We start from the raw sequence: 26,960 nt of genomic DNA, 5'->3' as shown, positions 1-26,960 counted from the left end.
TCCCTTCCCTAAGCCTTTCTGTATAAGGAGCACAGATTCCTTATCATCATGTTGATAAAAGCTTCGCTGTGTGCTGCCTCTCAGAATTCTTGTTACCTTGCATTTTCTAGATATTCAGTTGACATACAATGTTCCTGCAATAACTGGCACCAACTCAATGTTGTACAATGGGTTCAGAACTTGAATGCTTGAATTTAGGACAACATGAAGTGTCAAAGTTTCATAAATATATTTTCTCTAATTTCCTTATGACCAAGTATGTTTACTGATCAGGGTTTCCTCAGGTGTTCACAGCAAAGGGCTTCCAGTTGGTTGAAATGTCAAAACTGTATTGTATTCCTAATCTGAATCAGTTCACAGACATCAGTTCCTAATCTGAATAAGTTCACAGTTTCCACCTGCACAGTGGTACTACAAGTATGACTATGTCAGACACAACCAAGAGCGATCTATCTCCTGCCTATCTAAGGAGATTTACTTCTAATAATGTTTCTGGATGGGAGAGCTGGAAGAAATGTCTAGCACCAACCTAAGGGCCAGATGGCCATCTCCTATTTTTTTTTTAAAACTCTATGGGGAATTTGCAATAGCTTTCTGGGGTTACCTGCCACCAAACAAGTCAAGGGTTGGAGACCTGCTTTCCCCTTCCAGTGAAACCTAAGGGTGGCTAATGAATGACAATGTGAATCGATCAGTGGCATTTTTGATGTTGGGGCATTTCAGTTCTAAATCCTCGTTGATCAAAAGTGCCGGTGTGACTAGAGTAGAGTGCTGTGTCAGTTACAATAGAAAATGCCATTGCAATGTGACCGCCCTGATTTATTAGATCTATACATATTGAAGTAGTTCCTCTGGTGTGGTACAGTTGAAGCCAGTGCCTTCATGTAAAAAAAATCATGTTTATCAAATGCATTCTTTATACATCATCTATCGCACTGCCCTTTCAGTATTTTCTTTGACAGCACTCACTCCCCATCTTAATCTCTAGCCTATCTATTGAATGGGTCAGGGGCCATTCTAGAAGTTCCATACACATGGTTTGTAACTGTGGAGCATTAACTGAGAAAACAGGGTAATATACAGTTTTTGACCCACTTTTCTCATAACTGGTTTGAGCTACTAGTGTTGCTTCTGTAACAATAGATACTTTTCTTCTCTCTCTCCAGTTTTTTTTGGCACTGAAAATAAAAAGTAAAATTTGGAAAATATGTGTCATCATTTGCCTGTTATTTCAGTTTTCCCAGCCATGTTTGGTTGCATTTCCTCTTATGAAGTATCTTTGTGAACAGATATCAAACCAGGCACTGGGTGCCAGTAAGTTTGCACAAATAGCATATGCAAATTATTATAGCAAATTAACTTTATAAACTGTTCTGACCTAATGTCATATGCTACTTGCATGCCAGAACCACACGCATTGCAGTACAGCCAAGCCCTTGTCAAGACCATGGTAAGTGACCCACAGACAAATCTACTTCATATCCTTCATCCATTACTTTTATCAACATCTTAAAAATTCCACTAGATTCATGAGGCATGATCTATTACTTCTAAAACCACGATAATTCTCCTTTATGGCCTTTTGCACTTTCAGATAAACACAGATTGTTTGGAAAAGTACAGAAACAGCTAAATGAGTCATACTCCATTCTATCATATTAAGTCCACTCCACTCCTCAGGTACAAAACATTAAACATAAAACTCCCGTAAAGTGTACTTTGTGATGTGTTGGTGTTCTTTCATATAATATGAACAGCATGCAAGGAGTCAAAGAATAGGGGAAAACTTTATTTGGTGCACCAAGTCAGCACCAACTATCAAGCATTATTTTACACTAATATTATTTTATTTTTCCCACACATCCATCATCTCCCACTTTAATTACTTACCTACATAATGAGGATGATTTACTGTGGGGAATAAAGGAATTAATTTGAACATTTTTGGAATGTGCCAGGAAGCCAGAAGAACCAGGGGGGTCCTGTGTAGTCAAACTTTAGGTGAATATGCCAAAGATCAGGATTAAACCTGGGTCACTAGAGCAGCAAGGCACCACAGTGCTACCATCTTGAGTCTGATTTGATAAGGTTGGGACACATAGTGAAATCAAATCTATCCTTCTGTCAATTCATCGGCACTCATGTGCCCATATATAATCAGAAGCAGGATAATTTAGAAAAAGATAAAGCTTAAATGTGTGTTGAAAATAAACTTGATTCTGCTTCCATCATAATCTTGGAGCCTAAAATGAAAAAAGCCAATCTGTGCCTATATTGTGGTTGTATCTTTATGGCTAAATACTAATGCCAGGGAATAGAAATATTTTTCCTTGATCCATGAAGCAGAATGTTTCTTCTATTTGCTTTTGACTCATTAAATCTTATAAATTGCCTCTGCAAGGGATAATTCTTAGAGACGTTATAGTCGCTGAAAAGCCTGCTGCAAAAAGTTTGACGTTCCACAAAGCTGCAGCCACAAGAAGGTGCATTCAATGCAATTATCAATAACTGATCTTTTTATAGAACAGTGTCTAAAATGGAAGTTATATAAGGAAGTCAAAGGATCTGCATGTGGAAGGACAAGCAACTACAAAGTTGGAAAGTGAGAAGGCAAGGTGATGTAGAACATTTAACTTCTGCTATAAAACAAAGGAGGGACAGAATATCAAGTAAACCCTGCCCCTCAGGGGGATCACGATCAGAGGTGGAAACTAAAATACTTTTTCCCCCTTTTTAACCATTTCTTACCCCAGTAGCAATATCAAATTAAATTATGATTGAAAACTGGGCTTCTTGCTCTGTAACTTTTGATGAATACTTCGCCACATAAAATGTTCTTGACTTTTACAGTGTCTTTCAAGAACACTTCAGAATTACTTTTCCTTCTGAAGTGCAGTGTTTTGAGAAGAATTGACCTGTTAATCTCCTCTGGATGTATCGGCTGCAGATGAATGTTATGGAGCTGTCAATGAAATTTTGTGTTTTTATTTATTTCCAGCATCTGCAGATTCACTCGTGTTGCCTTTGATATTGAAATGGACGCCATCTATGAACCCCTAAGAGCCAAAGAAACGTGAGCCAGTCGAATCAAAGGTCAACTGATGGTGTTGCCATCCAGGACCAAGGCAAACGGACAGAAGTGTATATAAACTTGAGTGTTTCCAGAGAGAAACACCAACAACTGCACACTGGGAATGTCACCTCGAACGGTGATTAAGCGTCTGCAAGCTAATCGCAAAGCTCAGTAAACACGGCAAATTCAGATCACAAGTTAAAATGTGCACACTGCTCTAGTGGCTGAGCTGCATATTCAACTAACCTTCGGGGATGAAATTATCCTAATGACCTCTCTTTGTGGTGCTTTTGCTTTTACAGAAAAGGGACCATAACTTCAAAAGATGAAGTAAAGTTTTAGTGAATCTAAGCCCAATTGAGTAAAACCTACAGTTAACATAAAGTCTGATAGTATCCGAGAAAGCTTATTTCAGAAAAGGAACTGCAGTAGGTGGATGGGAGAAAAGCATGTGAACAGTGAAACTACTCCAATATACGGACCACATAAACAGACAGGAAATATGATTAAGTAAAAAGTTTCTCTATCTATTTCACTGAACATTATATGTATATTTTTTGGTTGGGAATAATTCCAAATTGTTAAGCAATCTGCTGTAAGCATGGTTTTGGCTGCCACTGTGGGCTTCACATGAGGGCTGACAAAAGCAGTAGCAGATAACCAAGATAATTCAGGGCTTTAGGTTTTTAAAGTTTGCAATAAGCAAAGTTTTGCTATGTGATATCAGTGAGATACAATTGGCTTCTTCCTTTCTGTGTACTCCAACACCAGGAGTTGACAAGAGCACACCATATTGTAACTATATTTAAAGTATGTTAATAAATGCTGGCAAATAGAGTATTGGAAATGCTGAATTATAGAAAACACATTTAGTCTGAAAAAGAGATAAGGGAAATTGAATGCACATCACAAATTAGATGGTTTATGCTTTTTCAAAGTAAGGCATGGACAACATGCAGAATGTTGGGAGTACACGGGTTTCTGCTGTTACCTGGAGAATGCTTTCAATGCATAGGAGGTGATGTAAATGTATGCTAATATATTATTGCTTGGCTAATCTGAGCACCTGGAACAAGAATATGACTACCCAATGAGCAACAACACAGAAGATGGAAGATTTCTCATGTTACCTATGCTAAGGATTTTCAGCACTGGAGAGGGAAATTAGTTGCATGGGCAATTTCTGTAACGAACTCCCATATAAACTATGTTTGCCTGATTACCTCTGGTTTGGTCATCTTTTTCAACTGAACCCCCAGAAAAATGGTTTACAACCGAAATTAATTTAGGCAATCTTGGCAGCAGAATATTATAAAGAGCTTTCCGGTAAATGAAGCGCTGGTTTTGGAGACAAATTTGTAATGTTCTCCAATCCTCGAGTTCTTGGATGAACGAAACATTACTGATTATTTTCAGGACTAGGATATACATTAACTCAGTTCTTGGCTAAGTTGTGGGCTATGACAGCAGATAGACTTTGAAACACAGTTACAGAATTAGACCATTCTGCCCACCACGTCTGCTCCACCATTCAATCATGGCTTATATTTTTACAACCCCATTTACATGCCTTCCCCCATAACCCTTAACTTTCCTTATCGATCAGGATCATCGCAATTATATGCACCCAATGACTTGGCCTTTGCAGCCTTCTGTGACAATGAATTCCACAGATTTGGCATACTTTGGCTGAAGAAATTGCTCTGCGCTTCAATTTCAAAGCGACATCCCTTTTTCTCTGAGGCTGTGCCCTCAAATCCTAGACCTTCCTACAAATGGAAACATCCTCCCCATATCCACTCTATCCAGGCCTTTCAGTATCTGGTAGGAATCAATGAGGCCTTTCTTTATTCTTTTGAACTCTATCAAGTACAAGCCCATATAGACTCATCAATAAGATCCTCTTTATGGCATCAGAAAGAAAAAATGGACAGTTACATTGAACATTCTTTGTAATACCGCCAGATCTCTTCATTTTTGGAAGGTAGCTGTGTACATGAGACTGGAGATTTAGTGTGTTAATGTAAGTAATAACTGAGCATGTTCCTAAAATTACCATTTGTGCACTGACAGATTTAAAGTACATATAGTGTACCACTTGAACTATTCAATTAATGTAATTTGAGAGGATGTTTTAAAAATTTAGCTGACCTATTCAAAATCTTACACATCCAATCTGTCAAACCTGATATGCTTTATCTTAAATTAGTCCTAATACATCTTCTGCTCCTCCCTCAAGCAGAGCCTGAACTGGACCATTAAAGAATGCCATATATCATAACTAACAAACTCTAATCTTTTCAATAGAAAATACATTCTGCAGATAATATCAAGGAAGGTAGTTCCACACTTGCTGGCGTCGCTAATGTGCCCTTGTAACCACATCAAACTGCTGCCAGGCACCTTGTGTACATTCTACACGTGACCCTCATGGTATTTTCAGCTTGCTGGTTGTACTGAGTCTCACATAAATATCTATCTTCAGCCTTCTAATTATCAATTTTAAATTAAAACAAAGGATAACTGAGAGACTCATCAATAATAGTACAGTTGTGTTTCATAGTATATACAACAGGACAGTCAATAGAACAATTGTTCACACTGATACAATGTATTTCTATGTTATGTTGACTATCCTGTTGTGCATTCTATTTATTATGAATTACTATAAATTGCACATTGCACACTTAGATGGAGACGTAACATAAAGATTTTTACTCCTCATGTATGTGAAGAATGTAAGAAATAAAGTCAATTCAGTTCAATTTATAGAATGTCGTGGAAAATTTAAATTGAGCAGCAGTGATAGATAAATTGTTGACTGCACTCATTCAGACTCTTCGACAGAGATTAAATCCTGAAATTAATAAAACTGGAAAAACTTATTTAGATCAACAATTACTGAGGACAATTGCCTGCTAAACTACTTTTTCACTCAAATATGCTTACCTATCATGTTTACAATTCCTGTACAAAGATCTAATTGTATTCTAAGATACGTTTTTAAAGCTGAATATAGCTTGCCAAAGATGTGAGTCATGCATACTGTATATGGCAGAGGCAGCTACTGAATATCTCATTTGCACAGACATATTATAGATAATAATTAGATTTTCAAATATTGCTGTGTTTTCTCAATGCAATTGAATTTGCTACATATTAAAGATTTTAATGATAGCCATTTTATGCTGGACAGAAGTTATTTCTTTGCTTTAGAAAACCTTAAATCAGAACTAACTTTAAAATGCATAACAACAGGGTGGAGAATAGTTAAATGAACAAGATGATGGAAATAATCATATGGGAAGTATCACAAACAGGCTTCCTGATCAATAGGTAGATATGCACTGATGGTGGACAAACAACCAGGCAGCTGAAGAATGAGGAAGCAAATCAAATGTCAAGTAATTGTAGATTGACTGGTGGATTGAATGGTAAACACTGAAGACAAGAATGGCAAGTTAAATACGATAGTCACCTGTAAGATAATGCACCATAAATATGCAACAATTTTTCAGGCATGTTGCTGAGATTATACATCAATGTTTTGGTGACAGTCACTTTGATGGTGAAGAACAAACTAAATGTGAAACGAAAGTCCCCATCACTACACAAGCAAGGCAAGAATAACATATTTAAGGGAATTGTTTACTCCGTTGCAATGTCAACAACAGTTATTGGTTCATGAACACATTCTAAATGTGGAACATTGCTGTAAACACAGCTCTGGAGCAATGACAGAAATTCCACAGCCTGTTGCAGATCAACTGTCCATGACAAATTAAATTTCATCCTGTACTTCCTTAAGCTCTCCTCATCCAGTGATGAGTCAGAGTACAACGACAGAAATTTTCAATGTTCTTCAAGCATTAAATACACATGCATTTTAGATTTTACTTAAACCGCGTGGAATACACAAACAGGTTATCTGTAAGCTTTCACTTCACTGGTTTCCAAACAACATCTAACACTTAATTGTTTACTTTCGATGTTACAAGTATGTTTAACATAAAATAATGAAGTTTTGGCAACTGTTAGATTCAGCTAATGTGAGTCTCCAAATATTGTTTATGATATATACTATGTACAATATATATAAGTACACAGTGTACCCAAAGGATATTGCTTTCTTACACCTCTAACCTCAGGGGTGGAGCAAAGTCACTTTTGTAGATGAAATATAGAAATGTATTAACAATATTATCATGTAACACTTATCACTGTGTAATTATTTTACAAAACATTGTCTTTATCTCTTTTTTACATAATTTCCTGCCCCTCTTTCATACACTTCAAAAGGCAGGATTATCTGCATTTGATCTCTCAGAGGAACTGTCACAATCTTAATCTGACTTGCAATTTATGTAAAAGGAACTAAATTTACCCTCTTAATAAAGCTTAATCCCCTTTGAGGATGATAATTGCAAAATATAATTTATTTTTGGAGGATTAACTGGATTTGTGTCATACTGTTTCTAAACTCCAGGAATGTTCTTAGTATTCTGCACCATATTTATGATCATTCAGTGCACAAAAGTGGGCCACTCAGACTGAAATGTTTAAACTGGTAGTTATGTGCACATGAACAGTGCTTAATCACACTTCAACATTTTTTTTAAACTTCTTGTTCCTTCCGTTGTTTCCTAACTTCCTCGTCAATGCATCAGCTTTACTGATTTCAGACTTTCCTCATTACACATTCCTACCAGTCTCTGAGTAACCACTATTTCACCTTAATTCATTTCAAATTTATTTTGGATATTTATGTAGCCAAAGACTTTATTTTGGTTTTACAAATGAGTTCCTTGAGAAAGAGTGTGTGGAAGGAATTGCCCTGCTTTGAGTGTTGTACAGTGGGAAGATTTACTGAATTGACAGTTTTGTTCTTTTCAGATTAGAACCTTTCATTGTGATTGGGAAGCAAAACACCAATATGCACAGCATTGTATTCATCAAGATTCAAAGCGCTAATATACTAGAGCTCAGTTATTGTGGTCATCAAAGCTAAGTTACCGTGTTCATCAAATGTTTCCTTTGCAAAGCTGCAAAGGGTAAAACTGATTCTGAAGAAGTTATGATAATTAGCAGTTCATGACAACTTAAAGTTAAGGAATAGGCAAAAATGAAAATCTGTAAAGGCTGCAGATTATACTACTTTTAATGACAATATTGTGATTTATGAGATAAGGATGCTTTCACCCTTTAAATCCAGAAAACAAGTTCTTGTTTGGGACATTGCTAACTGCAATCACAGTTTATTTATAAATTTTGTTATAATTGCAGTGTAACTTTGATATAGTTAATTCACCTTACTATACAGCAGATATTTTTGTGTTCCCCAGATGTGCTGTTAAGTCTCCAGCTTTGTTAACGTTATTAAATTGCATTATATCTACAAAGAGAATGGAATAGATGTGTGGTATAAATGTGTCTCTGGGGCCGGTACCCCAATGAGATTGAGTGTGGGGAATTGTGGTCCAATGAGAATCAGTGTCCCTGAGATCCGGACCCCAGAGTCATCGAGTGGAACAGGAGACTCAGTGTGTGCAAATCTACCTCGACCCCACTGTTAGTTTCACTTATAACGCAGATGTTAAAAGCTGTTCCCCGAAATGCGTTCCCATTGAGGTTCACATTGTCGTAAGAAAGTGAGTAGTAATCGGATTTGTGACTACTGCAGGGCCGTGTGCAATTTAGAAACTTGCTCTGCGATAGTATTTCATCAAAGCTTACATACATTCGTATGAAATAGTCAATTTTAAGTCATTAATCCGAGATCTCAAAGCCTAAAAAAGACAATATTAAAATAATTGGTCAATATTGTACAAGATAGTAATTGGTGTGGTGATTTCTGTTTATCCTAAATTTTTAAAGAAAAAAAAATATCGAGTTATTGCGTGTCCCTTGTAAATGATTTCAGAGACCAATTACATACAGCTTAAAAAAAACATACACATTGATTACGTCCGACGCATTGAGTTACATCTGTTTTATAAGCTGCATGACTGAGCCTAAAAATCTGTAAATCCATTTCATCGCAAATGCCAATTCCGAACAGTCTGGTTCATTCCGGTTCCACACTTCCCCCGAATATTCGGCAAACATACACATCACATTGAAAGAACTTGTTTATCCGGAATTAAATGGCAATTCACTGTATAATGCGTGAATGAACCTCAAAATGCCATCTAAAGGTGTCATGTTACTTGCCTGCCATGCAAGTATGTACACGTCTAATGATACAACATAGAATGATGAGAGGCATTGATCGTGTGGATAGTCAGAGGCTTCTTCCCGGGGAGGAAATGGCTAACACGAGAGGTCACAGTTTAAGGTGCTCGGAAGCAGGTACAGAGGAGATGTCAGGGTTAAGTATTTTTTTACGCAGAGCGTGGTGAGTGCTTGGAATGGGCTGCCGGTGGCGGTGGTGGAGGTGGATACGATAGGGTCTTTTAAGAGACTCCTGGATAGGTACATGGAGATTAGAAAAATAGAGGGCTGTGGTTAACCCGAGGTAATTACTAAAGTAAGTACCTGTTCGGCACAGCATTGTGGGCCGAAGGGCCTGTATTGTGCTGCAGGTTTTCTATGTTTTCTCTGTTTAAACCCCAATCTCCAAATGTCACTATCGCATTGAATAAGGTGCGTGCGGCCCTTTCCATGACCTCTGCCCAACCTTAACCAGTTCATTTTATAAATAAATCGTGCAATAAGAGTTCAATGTTAGCTTTTCTATTAGACAATTTTAAATAATGCCTCTATTTTGCCGTCTTTCTAAGAAGAAAGAAAATCCAGTGGAGATTTTCAGAACAGATTTATCTTTTAGTGACGTTTATTTTCTTCTTGCATTAGCTTTAAACGCTTAAATATAGGCAGCAACATATTACAACAGCCGCACACATTAAAACAAGACATCCGATTTACATACAGTTACAAAGTACGCTTGTTCGTTTTAAAAAGTATGTTCTTGAAGGCCTTCCTGAAGTCCCTGTTGAAGATTGTGTAGATGATTGGGTTCAGAAAACTGTTGCAGTAACCGATCCAGAAGAAAAAGTTGAAGAGGGGGTCGGGGATGGAGCACTTCCCACAGATCGCCTTCAGGCTGTAAGTGAAGAAAAATGGAAACCAACAAACCACAAAGACTCCCATCACCACGGCCAGCACGAAGGTGAAGCGTTTTTCCCTCATCTGGGCGATTTTGCTTTTGGTTAGGGTTGAGACGGGCGCTCTTTTATGCTCGAAAAGCTGCGAAGCTTGGTTGTTGCTCCAGGACAAACGGTTTTGCTGCGCCGCGGGGCAGTAACCGGGAGTCTGCAGTTTCTTTTGGTTGGACCCCCGGGAGTTTTTTGCCTTGGCTTCAGAGGAGAAGCTCTCCTCCAGGTCGATGTCCTCCAGCTCCTCCTGCCTCCTGTGGCTGCAGGAACTCTGGCTGCTGGGACTGTCCGGGTCGACTTTCCCTTTGGCTATGAAACAAGTCTCAGTTTGGGAAGACCCCCTGTCCACTCCGTTCTTGGCCACCGACACCACGGCCGTCCTCTGCTTTGCCACCCTGTAGATTCTGAAGTAGACCAAAATCATGATAACACACGGAGCAAAGAAAGACACTATGCAAGATAAGAGGATGTACCAGGTATCATTATTAAGTTCACAGCATCCCCTGTGGCTACGATCAGTGTTCATAGTAACCAAAGGCGGGAAAGAGATGATTGCTGATATTAGCCACACAACGCCAATCATGCACTTAATTCGCTTGGGTGTCCTTTTTAGATTATATTCGACCGCTCGGGTCACTGACCAGTATCTGTCCAAACTGATTGCACACAGGTGGACAATGGACGAGGTGCAGAAGAGCACATCAAGAGCCAGATAGATCCCGCACCAGACGCTCCCGAAATACCAATAGCCCATCACTTCGTTGGCCAGGGAGAATGGGATAACCAGGGCGGCCACCAGGATATCAGCCGAAGCAAGTGAGACCAAGAACAGGTTCTGAGGTGGCCGCAGAGCCCTGCTGGTGAAAACTGCCACCACCACCAGGATGTTGCCTACGATGGTGAGGAAGATGATGAAGGTGACCACCAAACTGATCAGGGCGGTGACGACCGGGGTGTAATGAGGGGCCAGACTGGTTCCATTTGCCCCTTCCGATTGGTTCAGGTTAGGCTGGCCGCAGTGCTCCATCGCGATCACATCCTCAGCCCCGAACTTGCAGGCTTGCCACTTGACCAAAGGGCACTCGGGACTCACCGATCAACACTTGTCATTTAGGACCATCTCTTTCGCCGCTTCCACGCTTGCAGTCTCAGCTCGAGCGAGAATAATCATCGACGCTCCTTCCGAGACAACGTGGATCAGAACTGTCTCTCCGACAACTTGTACTTGGCGTTGTGAGAGCGTCCAGCGCCGTGCGCCATGAACACCGGGGCGAAATCTCTTAAGTGTATTTCCCTCAACCTTTACAAACCTCCCAGACACTGACGTCGACCAGCCTCCCAGCCAATCAGCGTTCGAGTTCTGTAAAACAAAAACTGGGCTGTCCCAATTCTTCAACACAAAGTGTAAGCAGAGGGCGAGTTCGCCGGGACAAGTGTCTCCAGATTCCGGTTCACACCCGAAGCTCAGCCGTACAGTGAGAGAATGCCTGGTATTCTATCATGAAGTTCCCTCTCCCACCCCCCCCACCCCCGCTTTGTTTTGTCTTGCTTGTAGAACCGAAAAAATGTACACCGCAAACATTTGGCACCACTTTAATTGCTCAAGGGCCAGCACCCACTCAAGACTTTAATTCGGAATAGTCGGCGAGCCAATAGCTTGGTCTGTGTTTTGAAGCCTGGGATGGGAGATGGGTGTGACGCTGCGGTAAGTCCGCTGCAGTCCGTGAAGTAGAATACGTCTCCCTTACTTTACTAAATATCTTGCAGCTCATGCAATAGTTAAAAGTGGGCATTGCATTTGAACTGTTACTCTCGCGAAAGGAAGTGCGAAGTCTCTCCGTGATAAGTCTATTAAAAATGACAGTGTGGGAAAAGGAAAGAGACCAGCTCTGATGCAAAATAAAACGCGGCAACAGTAATTCATCGCGGGCGGGAGCTTTGGTACATTGACCTTCTCTTATACATAGTGTTTGTGTTTCCGACCCATTTCCGTAGATTATCTGAAAGGATCATTGGAACAAGAAAGGTTACACTTTCCATGATAACTAAAAACAGAGTGCTGCTCTATACAAAAGTCTTTCTTTAGATCGAACTCCAGGCGGATGCACCATTGATTCTGTTCGAATACATCTGGAAAATGTATTTGGTAACAATGTGTACGCCATCGCACGGGAAGGATATAAGAACTGGAATTTTTACAGTGGCTTTCGTCCAGTCGGTAATCTAACGCATGTCAAATAGGGAATTATCCAAAAACACAAACCGAATATGCCTGTTTTGTTCGGGGCTGGGAGAGAGAATAGAAAGAGACAAGTTTTAATGAGGGATAAAGTAGAGAGAGTGCAGGATTCGGTTCTGAATGAGATGAAGGGTGCTGTTGGAAACAGGGATAGGATCTGGGACACAAGAGTTCCAGAGGCTGGATCCAGGTGGGCTTTGTAAACTCAAAGCAGCATGGATTCTGAACTCCTTAAATTTGGCGTCTCGGCATTAGCGGCGATAAGTCAATATAAGAATGAAATTTATTATCGGTGAAATGATGTGAAGTACTCACGATGAAGAGCGAACGCGCAAGACCTGTCGCGCAGCACGGGACGGCAGTGATGGAGGTTTGGGATATATGGAAGTCAAAGCGTGGGAGATGGGTAGAGGGGTCCTGGGCGAACCTAAGGCTCGTCTGCAGAGCGGGACGGTGCTAGGTGAAGCAGTGGCATTAGCTTGGATGTTACTAAGCTGAACTTAGACACATAGCCGTCCGCAGGCTGAAAGCGGAGACCGGCGGAAGCACCGTTGTGCGAGTGATAAATGATACACAAAAGTAGGCTGCGACTTAAAATTGCGGTCGGAAAGGGAGGGGGGGGGGGTGGTAAATGAGTAAAGCTCGGTCTCAATATATACAACTGTGAAACTACAGTATAAGAAAAATAAACAGGGCGCTACCAAAATATTAGCCACAGTGTTAATGCTCGGGAACTCAGCAGTTCTGTTAACTGTAAATTGTTTCGCTTTGTAAGAAACGATATATCAGGTATGCGACCGTGTGAGGAAAGGTTGGAGATGATAGTGAATCACTCGTTGTGTCCTGTTTCCCCAACAGTGAAATGTCCAGATACCTGCTCACACCATCAATGAGCTACCTGCCTACAGAGAGGCTTGCTGAATGAACTATACGATGCATGATTTCGAGACCTCCAGAGGGTTTAAGCTCACCGTCTCTCTACGTCGGAGATCTTGCCGTGGTAAGTTGCCTCTTGTCCCGTTCGGTCGGGTGATGACCTCGAGTCTGAAAATTTCATTAAATCATCGGTAAATCGATAGGGCACCACCCGTTCGACCCTGCAGGTTCAGAGGTCGATACCAGAACCTGTGTGCTTTTCTATGACTTAAGTTCCCAAAGTTATACGGCCATAGGCCATAAGGCATAGGATCAGAAGTAGGCCATTCGGCACATCGAGTCTTCTCCGCAACTTCAATATGGCTGATCCATTTCCTTCGCAAACCCATTCTCCTGCCTTCTCCCCGTAATATTTCACGCACTGACTAGTCGAGAACCTGACGTCCACCGCCTTGAATATTCCCAATGAGTTGGCCTCCAAGGCCGACTGTGGTAACGAATTCCACAGATTCACTACCCTCTGACTAAAGAAATTCTTCCTCCTCTCGGTTCTAAATGGACGTCCCAATTCTGAGACTGTGCCCTCTGGTCCCATGACTCTTCCACCACAGGACACATCCTGTCCACATTGGAAAGGTTTCAATAAGATCCCTCCTCATTCTTTCATTCCCCTTTCCCATAAGCCTTTCATTCCCAGCATCCTTCTGGAGAACCTCCTCTGAACTTCCTGCAATGTCAGCAAGGGGCTCACAGTACGCCAAGTGAGGGTTCATCAGTGCCTTATAAAGCCTCATCCTTGCTTTTACATCCTAGTCCTCTCGAAATGAATACTAACATTGCATTTACCTTCTTCATCACCGTTTCAATTTGCAAATTAACCTGTAGTGGAGGTCTCCTAAGTCTCTTTGCACCTCGAACTTTTGAATTTTCTCCCCATTTTGAAAATACTCTATGTTTTTCTGCCCTGCCAAATCACATGACCATATGTATTCCCTGACACTGTATTCTATTTGCCAATTCTTTGCCCATCCTCCTGTAGCCTCCTTGCTTCCTCAATGCTATCTACCCCTCCACCTATCTTCATACCATCTGCAAACTTAGCCACAAAGCCATCAGTTATATTAGGCTCACGTCATCCCAAAGTCAAATAAGTGTGCTCACCGGTTATTAAAATAAAAGATGTAGAAAAAAAATTCTTTACAGGCTGATTGCTCAGCAAATACATACAAATAGATCCTCTTTTAAGATTTACTTTATAAATGCTATTCCAAATTACACCCTGTTTTTTTTTAAATTTTCTTATCCAATACAGGTTTAAGATTGTATTACCTTACTCCCTTTGGCCATGCTCCTCTCGTTTATGTTGTCAGTTCCTGGTACTTCTGAAGCACCAGCTTCACTCAACATACCCAATCGTATATGCAGCGAACTACCCAGATTTGTGCCTTCTCTCCATTATGGACAAGGATACAAAGCACTTGTCCAGGATTCGATGCAGAAGCTTCACATCTTATTTCCCCCTGTGGCTTGCTCATCCACAGTTAGGAGCCCTTTAATGTGATTACAACACCACTTGGTAATTGATGCCATCTTTTAGTTTATTATGCTCAGCCATCACTAGAGGTCATGTAAAGGGCATGGCTTTCCATGAGTATTACCTAATAAGGTTACTGAACAATTAAAATTTCCATTATCAACATGGCTTTTGCTTGAATGATTATAAATGGAGCCAGCAGTAATCAAGTCTAAGTCAAGTTTATTGCCCTGTGATAAGTACATACCAAGTATGCTGAGGTGCAATGAAAACCTTGCAGTGGTGACACAGGCACATAGCATCATATAATCAGCATTCACAAGAGGAATTTAAATTACATAAATACACATTTTTACAGGCAAGGACACAATTATTACAAAGTGATCCTGGTATTGCTTAACTGATTAGAGTTGTGCTAGATGGTTCAAGAACCAAACGGTTGAAAGAAAGTAGCTGTTCTTGAACCTGATAGTGTGAGCCTTTGAGATTCTGTACCTCCTGCCCAATGCATAATCCCAACAGTGGGCATATTTGATGATGGAACAACTATATGGTATTATAAATGGAACAATTATTGAATTATCAGTTCATTGTCACATTACTCCATTCCCTCACTTGAACTCCAGAAAATATTTATGTGCAATCTTTAGCAATCTAATCAATTTATACTCATATGTAATAAGTTCCTACTCTGGATTTCAAAAGGCAAGCAGGACCTCTTGGGACTCTCTGCAGAGTTTGAGGTCAATTGAGATATTGGGCAATTGACAAGTGTTGATAAAAAGAAGTTACACTTAAGTGGAGGGGTCATTGTTGCAATGAACAGAGTTAGAAGTGGGCAACTGAGGCATAAAAGATTTTGGTGAGAAAAGGTGGAGACCAAGGTGCAGAGGCTATTTTGGAGTTAAATTTTGTGAGTAGATCTCCAAAGGAGACTGAGATCTGGTTAGTAGATCTCCAAGGGAGACTGAGGTCTAGAGAGTAGATCTTCACAGGAGACTGAGGTCTGGTTAGTAGATCTCCATTTGAGACAGTCTGGTTAGTAGATCTCCACAGGAGACTGAGGTCCGGTGAGTAGATCTCCACAGGAGACTGAGGTCCAGTTAGTAGATCACCACAGGAGACTGAGGTCTGGTTAATAGATCTCCACAGCAGACTGTCTAGTAAGTAGATCTCCATAGGAGACTGAGGTCTGGTGAGTAGATCTCCATAGGAGACTGAGGTCTGGTTAGTAGATCTCCATAGGAGACTGAGGTCCGGTGAGTAGATCTCCACAGGAGACTGAGATCTGGTTAGTAGATCTCCAAGGGAGACTGAGGTCTAGAGAGTAGCTCTCCACGGAGACTGAGATCTGGTGAATAGATCTCCACAGGAGACTGAGGTCTGGTTAGTAGATCTCCATTTGAGACAGTCTGGTTAGTAGATCTCCACAGGAGGCTGAGGTCTGGTTAGTAGATCTCCACAGGAGACTGGGGTCCAGTTAGTAGATCTCCAAAGGAGACTGAGGTCTGGTTAGTAGATCTCCACAAGAGACTGTCTAGTTAGTAGATCTCCACAGGAAACTGAGGTCTAGTTAGTAGATCTCCACAGGAGACTGAGGTCTGGTAGGTAGATCACCACAGGAGACAGTCTGGTTAGTAGATCTCCATAGGAGAATGAGGTCTGGTTAGTAGATCTCCACAGAAGACAGGTCTGGTTAGTAGATCTCCACAGGAGACTGAGGTCTGGTGAGTAGATCTCCAAAGGAGAATGAGGTCTGGTTAGTAGATCTCCACAAGAGACTGTCTAGTTAGTAGATCTCCACAGGAGACTGTCTGGTTAGTAGATCTCCAATAGGAGACTGAGGTCTGGTTAGTAGATTTCACAGGAGACTGTGGTCTGGTTAGTAGATCTCCACAGGAGACTGTCTGGTTAGTAGATCTCCATAGGAGACTGAGGTCTGGTTAGTAGATCTCCACAGGAGACTGTCTGGTTATTAGATCTCCACAGGAGACTGAGGTCTGGTTAGTAGATCTCCACAGGAGACTGAGGTCTGGTTAGTAGATCTCCACAGGAGACTGAGGTCCGGTGAGTAGATCTCCACAGGAGACTGAGGTCTGGTTAGTAGATCTCCATAGGAGACTGAGGTCTGGTTAGTAGATCTCCACAGGAGACACTCTGGTTAGTTCATCTCCATAGGAGAATGAGGTCTGGTTAGTAGATCTCCACAGGAGACACTCTGGTCAGTTCATCTCCACAGGAGACTGAGGTCTGGTGAGTAGATCGCCAAAGGAGAATGAGGTCTGGTTAGTAGATCTCCACAGGAGACTGAGGTCTGGTGAGTAGATCTCCAAAGGAGAATGAGGTCTGGTTAGTAGATCTCCACATGAGACTGATGTCTGGTGAGTAGATCTCCATAGGAGACTGAGGGGTCTGGTTAGTAGATCTCCACAGGAGACTGAGGTCTGGTGAGTAGATCTCCATAGGAGACTGAGGTCTGGTTAGTAGATCTCCACAGGAGACTGAGGTCTGGTGAGTAGATCTCCATAGGAGACTGAGGTCTGGTTAGTAGATCTCCACTGGAGACTGAGGTCTGGTGAGTAGATCTCCACAGCAGACTGTCTAGTAAGTAGATCTCCATAGGAGACTGAGGTCTGGTGAGTAGATCTCCATAGGAGACTGAGGTCTGGTTAGTAGATCTCCACAGGAGACTGAGGTCTGGTGAGTAGATCTCAAAGGGAGACTGAGGTCTGGTTAGTAGATCTCCACTGGAGACTGAGGTCTGGTTAATAGATCTCCACAGCAGACTGTCTAGTAAGTAGATCGCCATAGGAGACTGAGGTCCGGTGAGTAGATCTCCATAGGAGACTGTCTGGTTAGTAGATCTCCATAGGAGACTGAGGTCTGGTTAGTAGATCTCCACAGGAGACTGAGGTCTGGTTAGTAGATCTCCAATAGGAGACAGTCTGGTGAGTAGATCTCCATAGGAGACTGAGGTCTGGTGAGTAGATCTCCATAGGAGACTGAGGTCTGGTTAGTAGATCTCCACAGGAGACTGAGGTCTGGTGAGTAGATCGCCAAAGGAGAATGAGGTCTGGTTAGTAGATCTCCACAGGTGACTGAGGTCTGGTGAGTAGATCTCCAAAGGAGAATGAGGTCTGGTTAGTAGATCTCCACATGAGACTGATGTCTGGTGAGTCGATCTCCATAGGAGACTGAGGTCTGGTTAGTAGATCTCCACAGGAGACTGAGGTCTGGTGAGTAGATCTCCATAGGAGACTGAGGTCTGGTTAGTAGATCTCCACTGGAGACTGAGGTCTGGTTAATAGATCTCCACAGCAGACTGTCTAGTAAGTAGATCTCCATAGGAGACTGAGGTCTGGTGAGTAGATCTCCATAGGAGACTGATGTCTGGTTAGTAGATCTCCACAGGAGACTGAGGTCTGGTGAGTAGATCTCCAAGGGAGACTGAGGTCTGGTTAGTAGATCTCCAATGGAGACTGAGGTCTGGTTAATAGATCTCCACAGCAGACTGTCTAGTAAGTAGATCGTCATAGGAGACTGAGGTCCGGTGAGTAGATCTCCACAGGAGACTGAGGTCCGGTTAGTAGATCTCCACAGGAGACTGAGGTCTGGTTAGTAGATCTCCACAGGAGACTGAGGTCCAGTTAGTAGATCTCCACAGGAGACTGAGGTCTGGTGAGTAGATCTCCACAGGAGACTGAGGTCTGGTTAGTAGATCTCCACAGGAGACTGTCTGGTTAGTAGATCTCCACAGGAGACTGAGGTCTGGTTAGTAGATCTCCACAGGAGACTGAGGTCTGGTTAGTAGATCTCCACAGGAGACTGTCTGGTTAGTAGATCTCCATAGGAGACTGAGGTCTGGTTAATAGATCTCCACAGCAGACTGTCTAGTAAGTAGATCGTCATAGGAGACTGAGGTCCGGTGAGTAGATCTCCACAGGAGACTGAGGTCCGGTTAGTAGATCTCCACAGGAGACTGAGGTCTGGTTAGTAGATCTCCACAGGAGACTGAGGTCCGGTTAGTAGATCTCCACAGGAGACTGAGGTCCGGTGAGTAGATCTCCATAGGAGACTGAGGTCTGGTTAGTAGATCTCCACAGGAGACTGAGGTCTGGTTAGTAGATCTCCACAGGAGACTGAGGTCTGGTTAGTAGATCTCCACAGGAGACTGTCTGGTTAGTAGATCTCCACAGGAGACTGTCTAGTTATTAGATCTCCATAGGAGACTGAGGTCTGGTTAGTAGATCTCCACAGGAGACTGAGGTCTGGTTAGTAGATCTCCACAGGAGACTGTCTGGTTAGTAGATCTCCATAGGAGACTGAGGTCTGGTTAGTAGATCTCCATAGGAGACTGAGGTCTGGTGAGTAGATCTCCACAGGAGACTGTCTAGTCAGTAGATCTCCACAGGAGACTGAGGTCTGATGAGTAGATCTCCACAGGAGACTGTCTGGTTAGTAGATCTCCAATAGGAGACCGAGGTCTGGTTAGTAGATCTCCACAAGAGACTGACGTCTGGTTAGTAGATCTCCACAGGAGACTGAGGTCTGGCTAGTAGATCTCCACAGGAGACTGTGGTCTGGCAAGTAGATCTCCACAGGAGACTGAAGTCTGGTTAGTAGATCTCCACAGGAGACTGAGGTCTGGTTAGTAGATCTCCACAGGAGGCTGATGTCTGGTTAGTAGATCTCCATAGGAGTCTGAGGTCTGATGAGTAGATCTCCACAGGAGACTGTCTGGTTAGTAGATCTCCAATAGGAGACTGAGGTCTGGTTAGTAGATCTCCACAAGAGACTAAGGTCTGGTTAGTAGATCTCCACAGGAGACTGTCTAGTCAGTAGATCTCCACAGGAGACTGAGGTCTTTTTAGTTGATCTTCACAGGAGACTGAGGTCTGGTGAGTAGATCTCCACAGGAGACTGAGGTCTGATGAGTAGATCTCCACACGAGACTGTCTGGTTAGTAGATCTCCACCAGTGTCTGTGGTCTGGTCAGTAGATCTCCACAGACCTTCTAGTTAGTAGATCTCCACAGGAGACTGAGTTCTGGTTAGTAGATCTCCATAGGAGACTGAGGTCTGATTAGTAGATCTCCACTGGAGACTGAGGTCTGGTGAGTAGATCTCCACAGGAGACTGTCTGGTTAGTAGATCTCCATAGGACGCTGAGGTCTGGTTAGTAGATCTCCACAGGAGACTGTGGTCTGGTTAGTAGATCTCCACAGGAGACTGTCTGGTTAGTAGATCTCCACAGGAGACTGTCTAGTTATTAGATCTCCACAGGAGACTGAGGTCTGGTTAGTAGATCTCCACAGGAGACTGAGATTGCTCTGGAGATTGTGGTCTAAAGCTTTGGCTTGTGAGCCTTTAAGAAGGAAGCACAGATAAGCAATGGGTAAGAACAGGTAAGTTTACATATAGAAGTGAACTAAAAAGATATTACAACAAATTAAATAAAGTAGGGATGCAGGATAGAGTGCAGTGTTGTAGCTGAATGAGATAAGAGTTGGTGAGCCCTTTGTGGTTACGAGTAGCCACATCTGCAGCAAGTGTTGGCTGTTCAAGGAATTCATCTTCAAAGTTCACAATCTGGAATCTGAGCTTCAAGCACTGTGAAGCATCAGGGAGAATTACCTGGACACTGTTTCAGGAGACACATTGAATTAACTTTTCCAAAATCAGTCAATGAAGCAGATAGGAGGATCCAAGTGGTAGTGCGAGAGGAGCCTTAGGCTTATGCTTGCTGAAAAGGTCTGAGATTGTTTCTACCTATGAGGATGAGAGTATGCTGTAGGAAGGATGAGCAAACAAACTGTGGCACTGTGCTTCAGTTATCAATTCAAGAGCACAGGGAGAAGAGAAATGTAGTTGTAATTGGGGATAGTATATTCACGGGAATGGACACAATTCTCTGTCACAAGAATTGAGAATTCTGAAGGCTGTGTTGTCTGCCTGGGGCCCAGTTCAGGACATCTCCTCTGACCTGCAGAGGAATTTGGAGTGGGAGGGATAAGATCCAGTTGTCTTGGTCCATGCAGATACCAACAATGTAGGAAAATAAGAAAAGAGGGTGTGCTGAGGGAACTTGATCAGCTGGGCCCTAAATTAAATGCAGAACCAAAAAGGTAATAATTGCTGAATTGTTGCCTGAGACTGGTACAAATTGGCATAAGCTTAATGAGATTGGAGAGATAAATAGGTGGGTCAAAGCGGGAGAAGTGGATTTCAAAGTTCAAAAAGCTCAAAGTAAAATTTATTATCAGAGTACATACATCTCACAACATACAACCATAAGGTTCTTTTCCCTGCAGGCATATTCAGCAAATCTATAGAACTGTAACTGTAAACAGGATCAATGAACAACAAACTGTGCAAATGCAGATATAAACAAATAGCAATAAATAACAGGAGTATGAAATAACAAGATAATGAGTCCTTAAAGTGATATTACTGACTGTGGGAACACCAGAAATAGAATGAGTGTAGTTATCCCCTTTTGTTCAAGATCCTGATGGTTGAGGGATAGTAACTGTTCTTGAACCTGGTGGTGCAAGTCCTGAGGCTCTTGTACCTTCTACTTGATGACTGCAATGAGAAAAGAGCATGGGCTGGGTGGTGAAGATCTTTGGATCTTTAGTGATGCTTTTCTATGACAGTTTTTTATGTAGATGCACTTAATGGTTGGGAGGGTTTTAGCTGTGATGTGCTGGGCCAGATCCACTGCCTTTTGTAGGATTCTCCACTCAAAGGCATTGGTCTTGTGCAATGAGCCAGATTTGATTAGGGAACTTAAGGTAAAGGAATACTTAGGACAAAGTGATAATAATGTGATAGAATTCATTCTGCAGTTTGAGTGTAAGAAGCTAAAGGTGTATTGGTATCACAGTTGAGTAAAGAGGCATGAGAAAGGAGCTGGCCAACATTGATTGGAAGGGGACTTTAGCAGGGTTGATGTTAGAGCAGCATTGGCTGGAGTTTCTGGAGGTAATTCAAAAGGGTCAGGATCAGTTCATCCCAAAGCAGAAGAAATATTCAAAAGGGAGGATGAGGTAACTGTGGCTAATAAGGGAATTCAGAGACAGCATTAAAGAAAAACAGAGAGGACATATAATATAGCAAAACTTAGTGACAAGCTAGAGAATTAAGAGATTTTTGAAAACAAACAGAAGGCAACTAAGGAAGTTATATGAAGAGTAAATATAAAATATGAACATGAGCCAGCCAATAATAGAAAAATGATACCAAAAGATTTTTCAGAAGTATATAAGGCAAAAGAGGCAAGAATAGGTATCAGACTACTGGATTATAACACTGGAGAGGTAGTAATGAAAAACAAAAAAATGATGGACAAACTGAATAAGTATTTTGTGTCAGTCTTCACTGTGGAGGACAACAGCAGTTTACCAGAAATTCAAGAGTCAACAGGCAGAAGTGAATGTAGTCATTACTACAAAAAAACAGATGCTTGTGAAATGGATAAGTCTGAAGGTAGCTAAGTCACCTGGACCAGATGGAGTGCGCGCAAGAGTTCTGAAAGAATGTAGCAGAGGAGGCATTAGTAGTAATCTTCGAAAGTATCTAGGCTCTGGAATGGTTCCAAAGGACTGGAAAATCACAAATGTCGCCCTACATTAAGAAGGGAAGGACAAAAAAGATAGGAATTTATTAGCCAGTTAGCCTGACTTCAGTGATTGGCAAAATCTTAGAGTCCATAGGGCTCTAAATAGGATAAAATAGGACAAAGTCAGCATGGTCTCCTTAAGGGAAAATCTTGTCTTTCAAATCTGTTGAAATTCTTTGAAGAAATAACAGGCAGGATAGATAAAGGACTGTCAGTGGATGTTACTTATTTGAATTTTCAGAAGGCCTTTGACAAGCTACCATACATGAAGCTGCTAAACAACATAAGAGCCCATGGTATTGCAGGAAAGATATTAACATGGATAGAAGATTGGCTGAGGGTGAAGAGTAGGAAGACCCTTTTCTGGTTGGCTGCAGGTGACTAGTCATGCTCTACATGGATCAGCTTTGGGCCCTCTACTTTTCATCTTATATGTTAATAATTTGGATGATGGAACTGATGGCTCTGCGGCCAGGTTTGCAGATGATAAAATGATAGGTGGAGAGGCAGTAAGTTCTGAGGAAGTAGGGAGTCTGCAGAAGGACTTGAACAGATTAGGAGAATGGGCAAAGAAGTGCAGAGAAGTGTATGGTCATGCACTTTGGTAGAAGAAATAAAGGTGTGGAATATTTTCTAAACAGGGAGCAAAATTAGAAATCAGAAGTGCAAAGAGACTTGGAAGTTCAAGTGCAAGTTCCCCTAAAGGGAAATGTGCAGAATGAGTTGGTAATGAAGAAGGCAAATGCATTGTTAGCATTCATTTTGAGACGACTAGAGTAGAAAGCAATGATGTAATGCTGTAGCTTTATGAGGCATTAATCAGACACATGTAGAGTTTTGTAAGCTGCTCTGGGCCTCATATGGAAGAAAGAATATCCTCGTATTGGAGAGAGTCCAGAGCAGGTTACAAGAATGTTCCTGTGAATTAGAAGATTAATATATGAGGAGCATTGATAGCTCTGAGTCTGTACTCACTGGAGTTTAGAAGAATGAGGATCTCATGGAAACCTACCAAATACGGAAATGCACAGATAGAGTGGATGTCGAGAGCATTTTCCTTTAAATGGGGGAGTCTAAGCTCAGAGGGCATAACCTGAGAATAAAAGGATGTCCCTTTCGAACAGATGAGGAGAAATTTCTGTGGAATTCATTGCTACAGATGGCAGGAGAATGGGATTGAGAGGGAAAATAAATTAGCTATGATTGAATAGCAGAGCAGATTCAATGAGCTAAATAGTGTAATACCACTCTGATGTCATGTAGTCATGGCGGATGAAATCTATTTTCAGAAATTCTTTGACATCTTCTATTATATATGTTTTAATTTTCAGGATTCCCAATTCATTCCAGCATTTGATAAAAATATTTATGTGTGTAAAGTTTTGTAATCTCTTTAAAACCTTAACTGCCAACATCCTGCATTATCTCGTTTTCCTGAGAGTGGCATCCACATGAAGCATCCATTTCAGTTACTATTGTGAAAATAGAGTGCATCATAATTATTATTTCCATATTCACCTCCTGATAGATTTTTTAATAAGAAGAGAATTGCATTGATGTTATCCCAAAGGATTACTCAAAATGACTTTCAATGAAATAATTTCTGAAGACCAACCACTGTTGCCATGGTGACAAATAAAGCAATTATTTTTTTTCTCTCTCAGCAGACATCTACCACTAAATAAATGATGATACAACCAAGTTATGATGGTATTACCTGAGGGAGGAATGTTGGACAAGACACCAGGAAGCATTTGCTATTGAAAGTATTGTTAGAAATAACCAGTACATTGTCCCTGTGGAGTTGAAGTAGAGGACACCGTCCTTTACATTTTGTGGCAAGATTTTTTGTCAAGATTTCAATCTGGCAACTTAAACTGACTGAACATTAATATATACTTACCCCATCAGAACTCTAACCTTGTGGCCCAGAAATTCCCTCATTCCACTATTTACATTAAACTCAGCACTAACCATCAGTCATTGACAAGTGTACAGGGAATCTTGGACGTGGTGCTTAAACATGAGCTGTCAACCTGCCTTTGCTATAACTTTTGACTATGTGTGTGATAAACAGCAAAAACAGTTCAAAATCCCACAGCACTAGGTCAGGTAAGACTCTGCTGGTTCAGAAAGGTTGTTTGCAAGTAAATAGCTATCAGGATGATGAGATTACAAGAATACCTCTGTCCTCAGTGATGGCACAGACCAGCAATGAGTGCAAAAAACAAGTTGATGTGTTTCCCTCTATGTTTAGCCAAAAGCGCCAACTGGATGGTTCTTGAGATCTTCAGCAAAACAAGTCAGCCAACTGCTAATTTAAAATGTACTATGTGTGATGTTAAGAGCACTGGATGAATGAAAGGCTCTGGGAGCAGACACCATGACAATGGTGGTAGACATGTCCTATACAATTAACTCCACTTTAGACACGTTGTTCTAGAGTTGCTGCAGCTCAAGCAGATTCCCGAAAACGTTATCCTGACCCTAAAAAGCTAAGTAAATCAAATCTAGCCACTGACCACCTTGTCATTCTCCTTTCAATGATCAACAAGGTACAGAAGGGTGTCACTGTTGCAAGCTGTTCTTTTTACCACTAACTTGCTCATTAATGCCCAACTTGGGTTTTGGCAGATCCAGCTGGTTCCAGACTTCATTTCAGCTGTTGTCCAAACATGGACAGGAGAACAGAGTTCCAGAGGCAATATGAAAGCTACTCCCTTAGCATCAAGGCAGCACTTGATGGAGTGAGGCATCAAGGAACCCTATCAAAACTGAAGTCAATGGGCATCAACAGGAAACCTCTCCAAAGACTGGAGTCAGAAAGGAAAATGCTCAATGGTAACTTAAGGTGTTCTTTGACAATGCCTCTCCAACAAGCCTATTTTTCTGAAAAATCCTCTATCTATTGACCTAGTGTGATCTTGAACCATGACCTATTCATATAGAACAGGCAAAAAGCTGTGCACTCACTAGCACAGCAGGTGGAGGTGCAGCCACATGACCCAGAGACTTGTGTTTGATCTTGACCTTGGGCGCATTCTGTGAGAAGGTTGCAGGTCCTCTATGAACACATGCATTCCTCTGGTTGCTCCAGCTAAAGGGTTGCTTCGTATCACAGTGGAAGTAAGGGGCAGGAGAGTTGAGGTGAGTTTAGGGGAATGCAGGAAGAAAATATGGGATTAGTGTAGAATTAGTGCAAATGAACATTTGATTGTTGGCATTGGAAACTATGGGCTGAATATTCTATGCTTTATGAATCATTACCAAGAGACACTGGAAATCGAACAACAGTATATTTTTGGACAGAAGTTAATCCGATCATTAGAACTGTAATAAGATGAACCTTTGACCACTGGAAAATGAGGCAAAGGGCTGTAGAAGGTAATTTCAACAATCTGGGATTTGGTAGAAACAGATGGGGTCGAAGAATTCAGTACTTTGTTAAATGGCAGAGTGCAATGGATGAAATGCAAGAAATTATTATAGGGATTGACTTCTGCAAGTTTTAATCTTACACTCTTTGAATGGAAATGGCTACAAACCCACTATTCTTCATTCTGTTGCAAGAATGTACTTTGTCTCAAAGACTAATCTGGCACATTTTGTATAATTTATCATAAGAGTGAATTTCTTCTAAGTATGTAATATTTATGTAAGTGACAAATTAAATGCCAATTCATTGAATATGAAACGTAAATATTTTTGAATATGTTTTTAAAATGTTTCAAACACCCAAGTGTTTTAAAGGATTAGAGGAGGGTCAATGGCAAAAGTAACTAATACTACAACACAGCAAAAAAAGGCTAAAGCTATTTAGACCAATGTACACAAAGGATTGGTAATGTCAATCATATCTCTCGTTCAGAAGGCTGATTTTACTCACACAGCAAGAATGTAAGCAAGTAGTGTCGGCTGCTAATTTAACACATTACTGAAGGAATACTTCACTGTTCAATTCACAATTACAATGGACCACACATTTTTTTCAAAAATGTTCCTTCCTCAGATTTTTTTTTGTTTATGATAAACCACTTGAAGTTGAACGCAAATAAAATTTCAGATTACTTGTATCATGTAGGAATTTGAAGAAACAAGAAATTAACTTACATTGAATATAATGTGTTTAATTGCATAGCGGTGCTGACTCTTTGCAATAGTTCAGCTAAGCTAAAGGTATTTTGCTGGTGATTTTCATTTATACTCAGTGTCTGAGGCTTCTCACTTAAATGTCCAACAATAATCAGTTAGAATTGATGGATTCCAGTTGCCCGGATACTGTTTCTCGGTGACCGCAATGTCCTGGTGAAGCCTTTCACTGTGCTTGTCGCTGAAAGCACCAAGATTTGCAAGGAAGAATCTAAATGGAAATGCATAAAATGAATCTTTAGTGGCATCTTGTACTCCATGGTTTTGTATGCTTGAAGCCAGCTGCACGTGGTTTGGTGCTCTGTAGTTGCCAAA

At 41.3% G+C, this 26,960-nt stretch overlaps 1 protein-coding gene and 1 long non-coding RNA gene across 3 annotated transcripts; one reads left to right on the top strand and one right to left on the bottom strand.

The window, feature by feature from the left end:
• Positions 1-6,216: 6,216 nt before the first annotated feature.
• Positions 6,217-11,508, bottom strand: LOC140739497 (alpha-2Db adrenergic receptor-like). Its single transcript, XM_073067851.1, has one exon. It carries the CDS (start codon positions 11,252-11,254, stop codon positions 10,004-10,006), a length of 1,251 nt encoding a protein of 416 aa, XP_072923952.1. The 5' UTR covers positions 11,255-11,508; the 3' UTR covers positions 6,217-10,003.
• Positions 11,509-11,724: 216 nt separating this feature from the next.
• On the top strand, positions 11,725-26,192 carry LOC140739498 (uncharacterized). Of its 2 annotated transcripts, XR_012101658.1 has the most exons (4): positions 11,725-11,932; positions 12,223-12,445; positions 13,325-13,466; positions 24,161-26,192. It is a non-coding gene; the product is annotated as an uncharacterized lncRNA (long non-coding RNA). The 2 variants fall into 2 exon arrangements; XR_012101657.1 differs by lacking the exon at positions 12,223-12,445 and having other exon boundaries at positions 24,161-26,191.
• The last annotated feature ends 768 nt before the right edge of the window (positions 26,193-26,960 follow it).

Source organism: Hemitrygon akajei, chromosome 15, assembly GCF_048418815.1.
Source record: "Hemitrygon akajei chromosome 15, sHemAka1.3, whole genome shotgun sequence".
Taxonomy (NCBI): domain Eukaryota; kingdom Metazoa; phylum Chordata; class Chondrichthyes; order Myliobatiformes; family Dasyatidae; genus Hemitrygon; species Hemitrygon akajei.
The sequence above is the reverse complement of the archived record's forward strand: the minus strand, read 5'-3'. Positions and strand labels throughout refer to the sequence as shown.

Bases quoted from the DNA above. Each gene is read 5' to 3' on its own strand.
- LOC140739497 (XM_073067851.1), bottom strand. From the start codon at position 11,254: ATGGAGCACTGCGGCCAGCCTAACCTGAACCAATCGGAAGGGGCAAAT.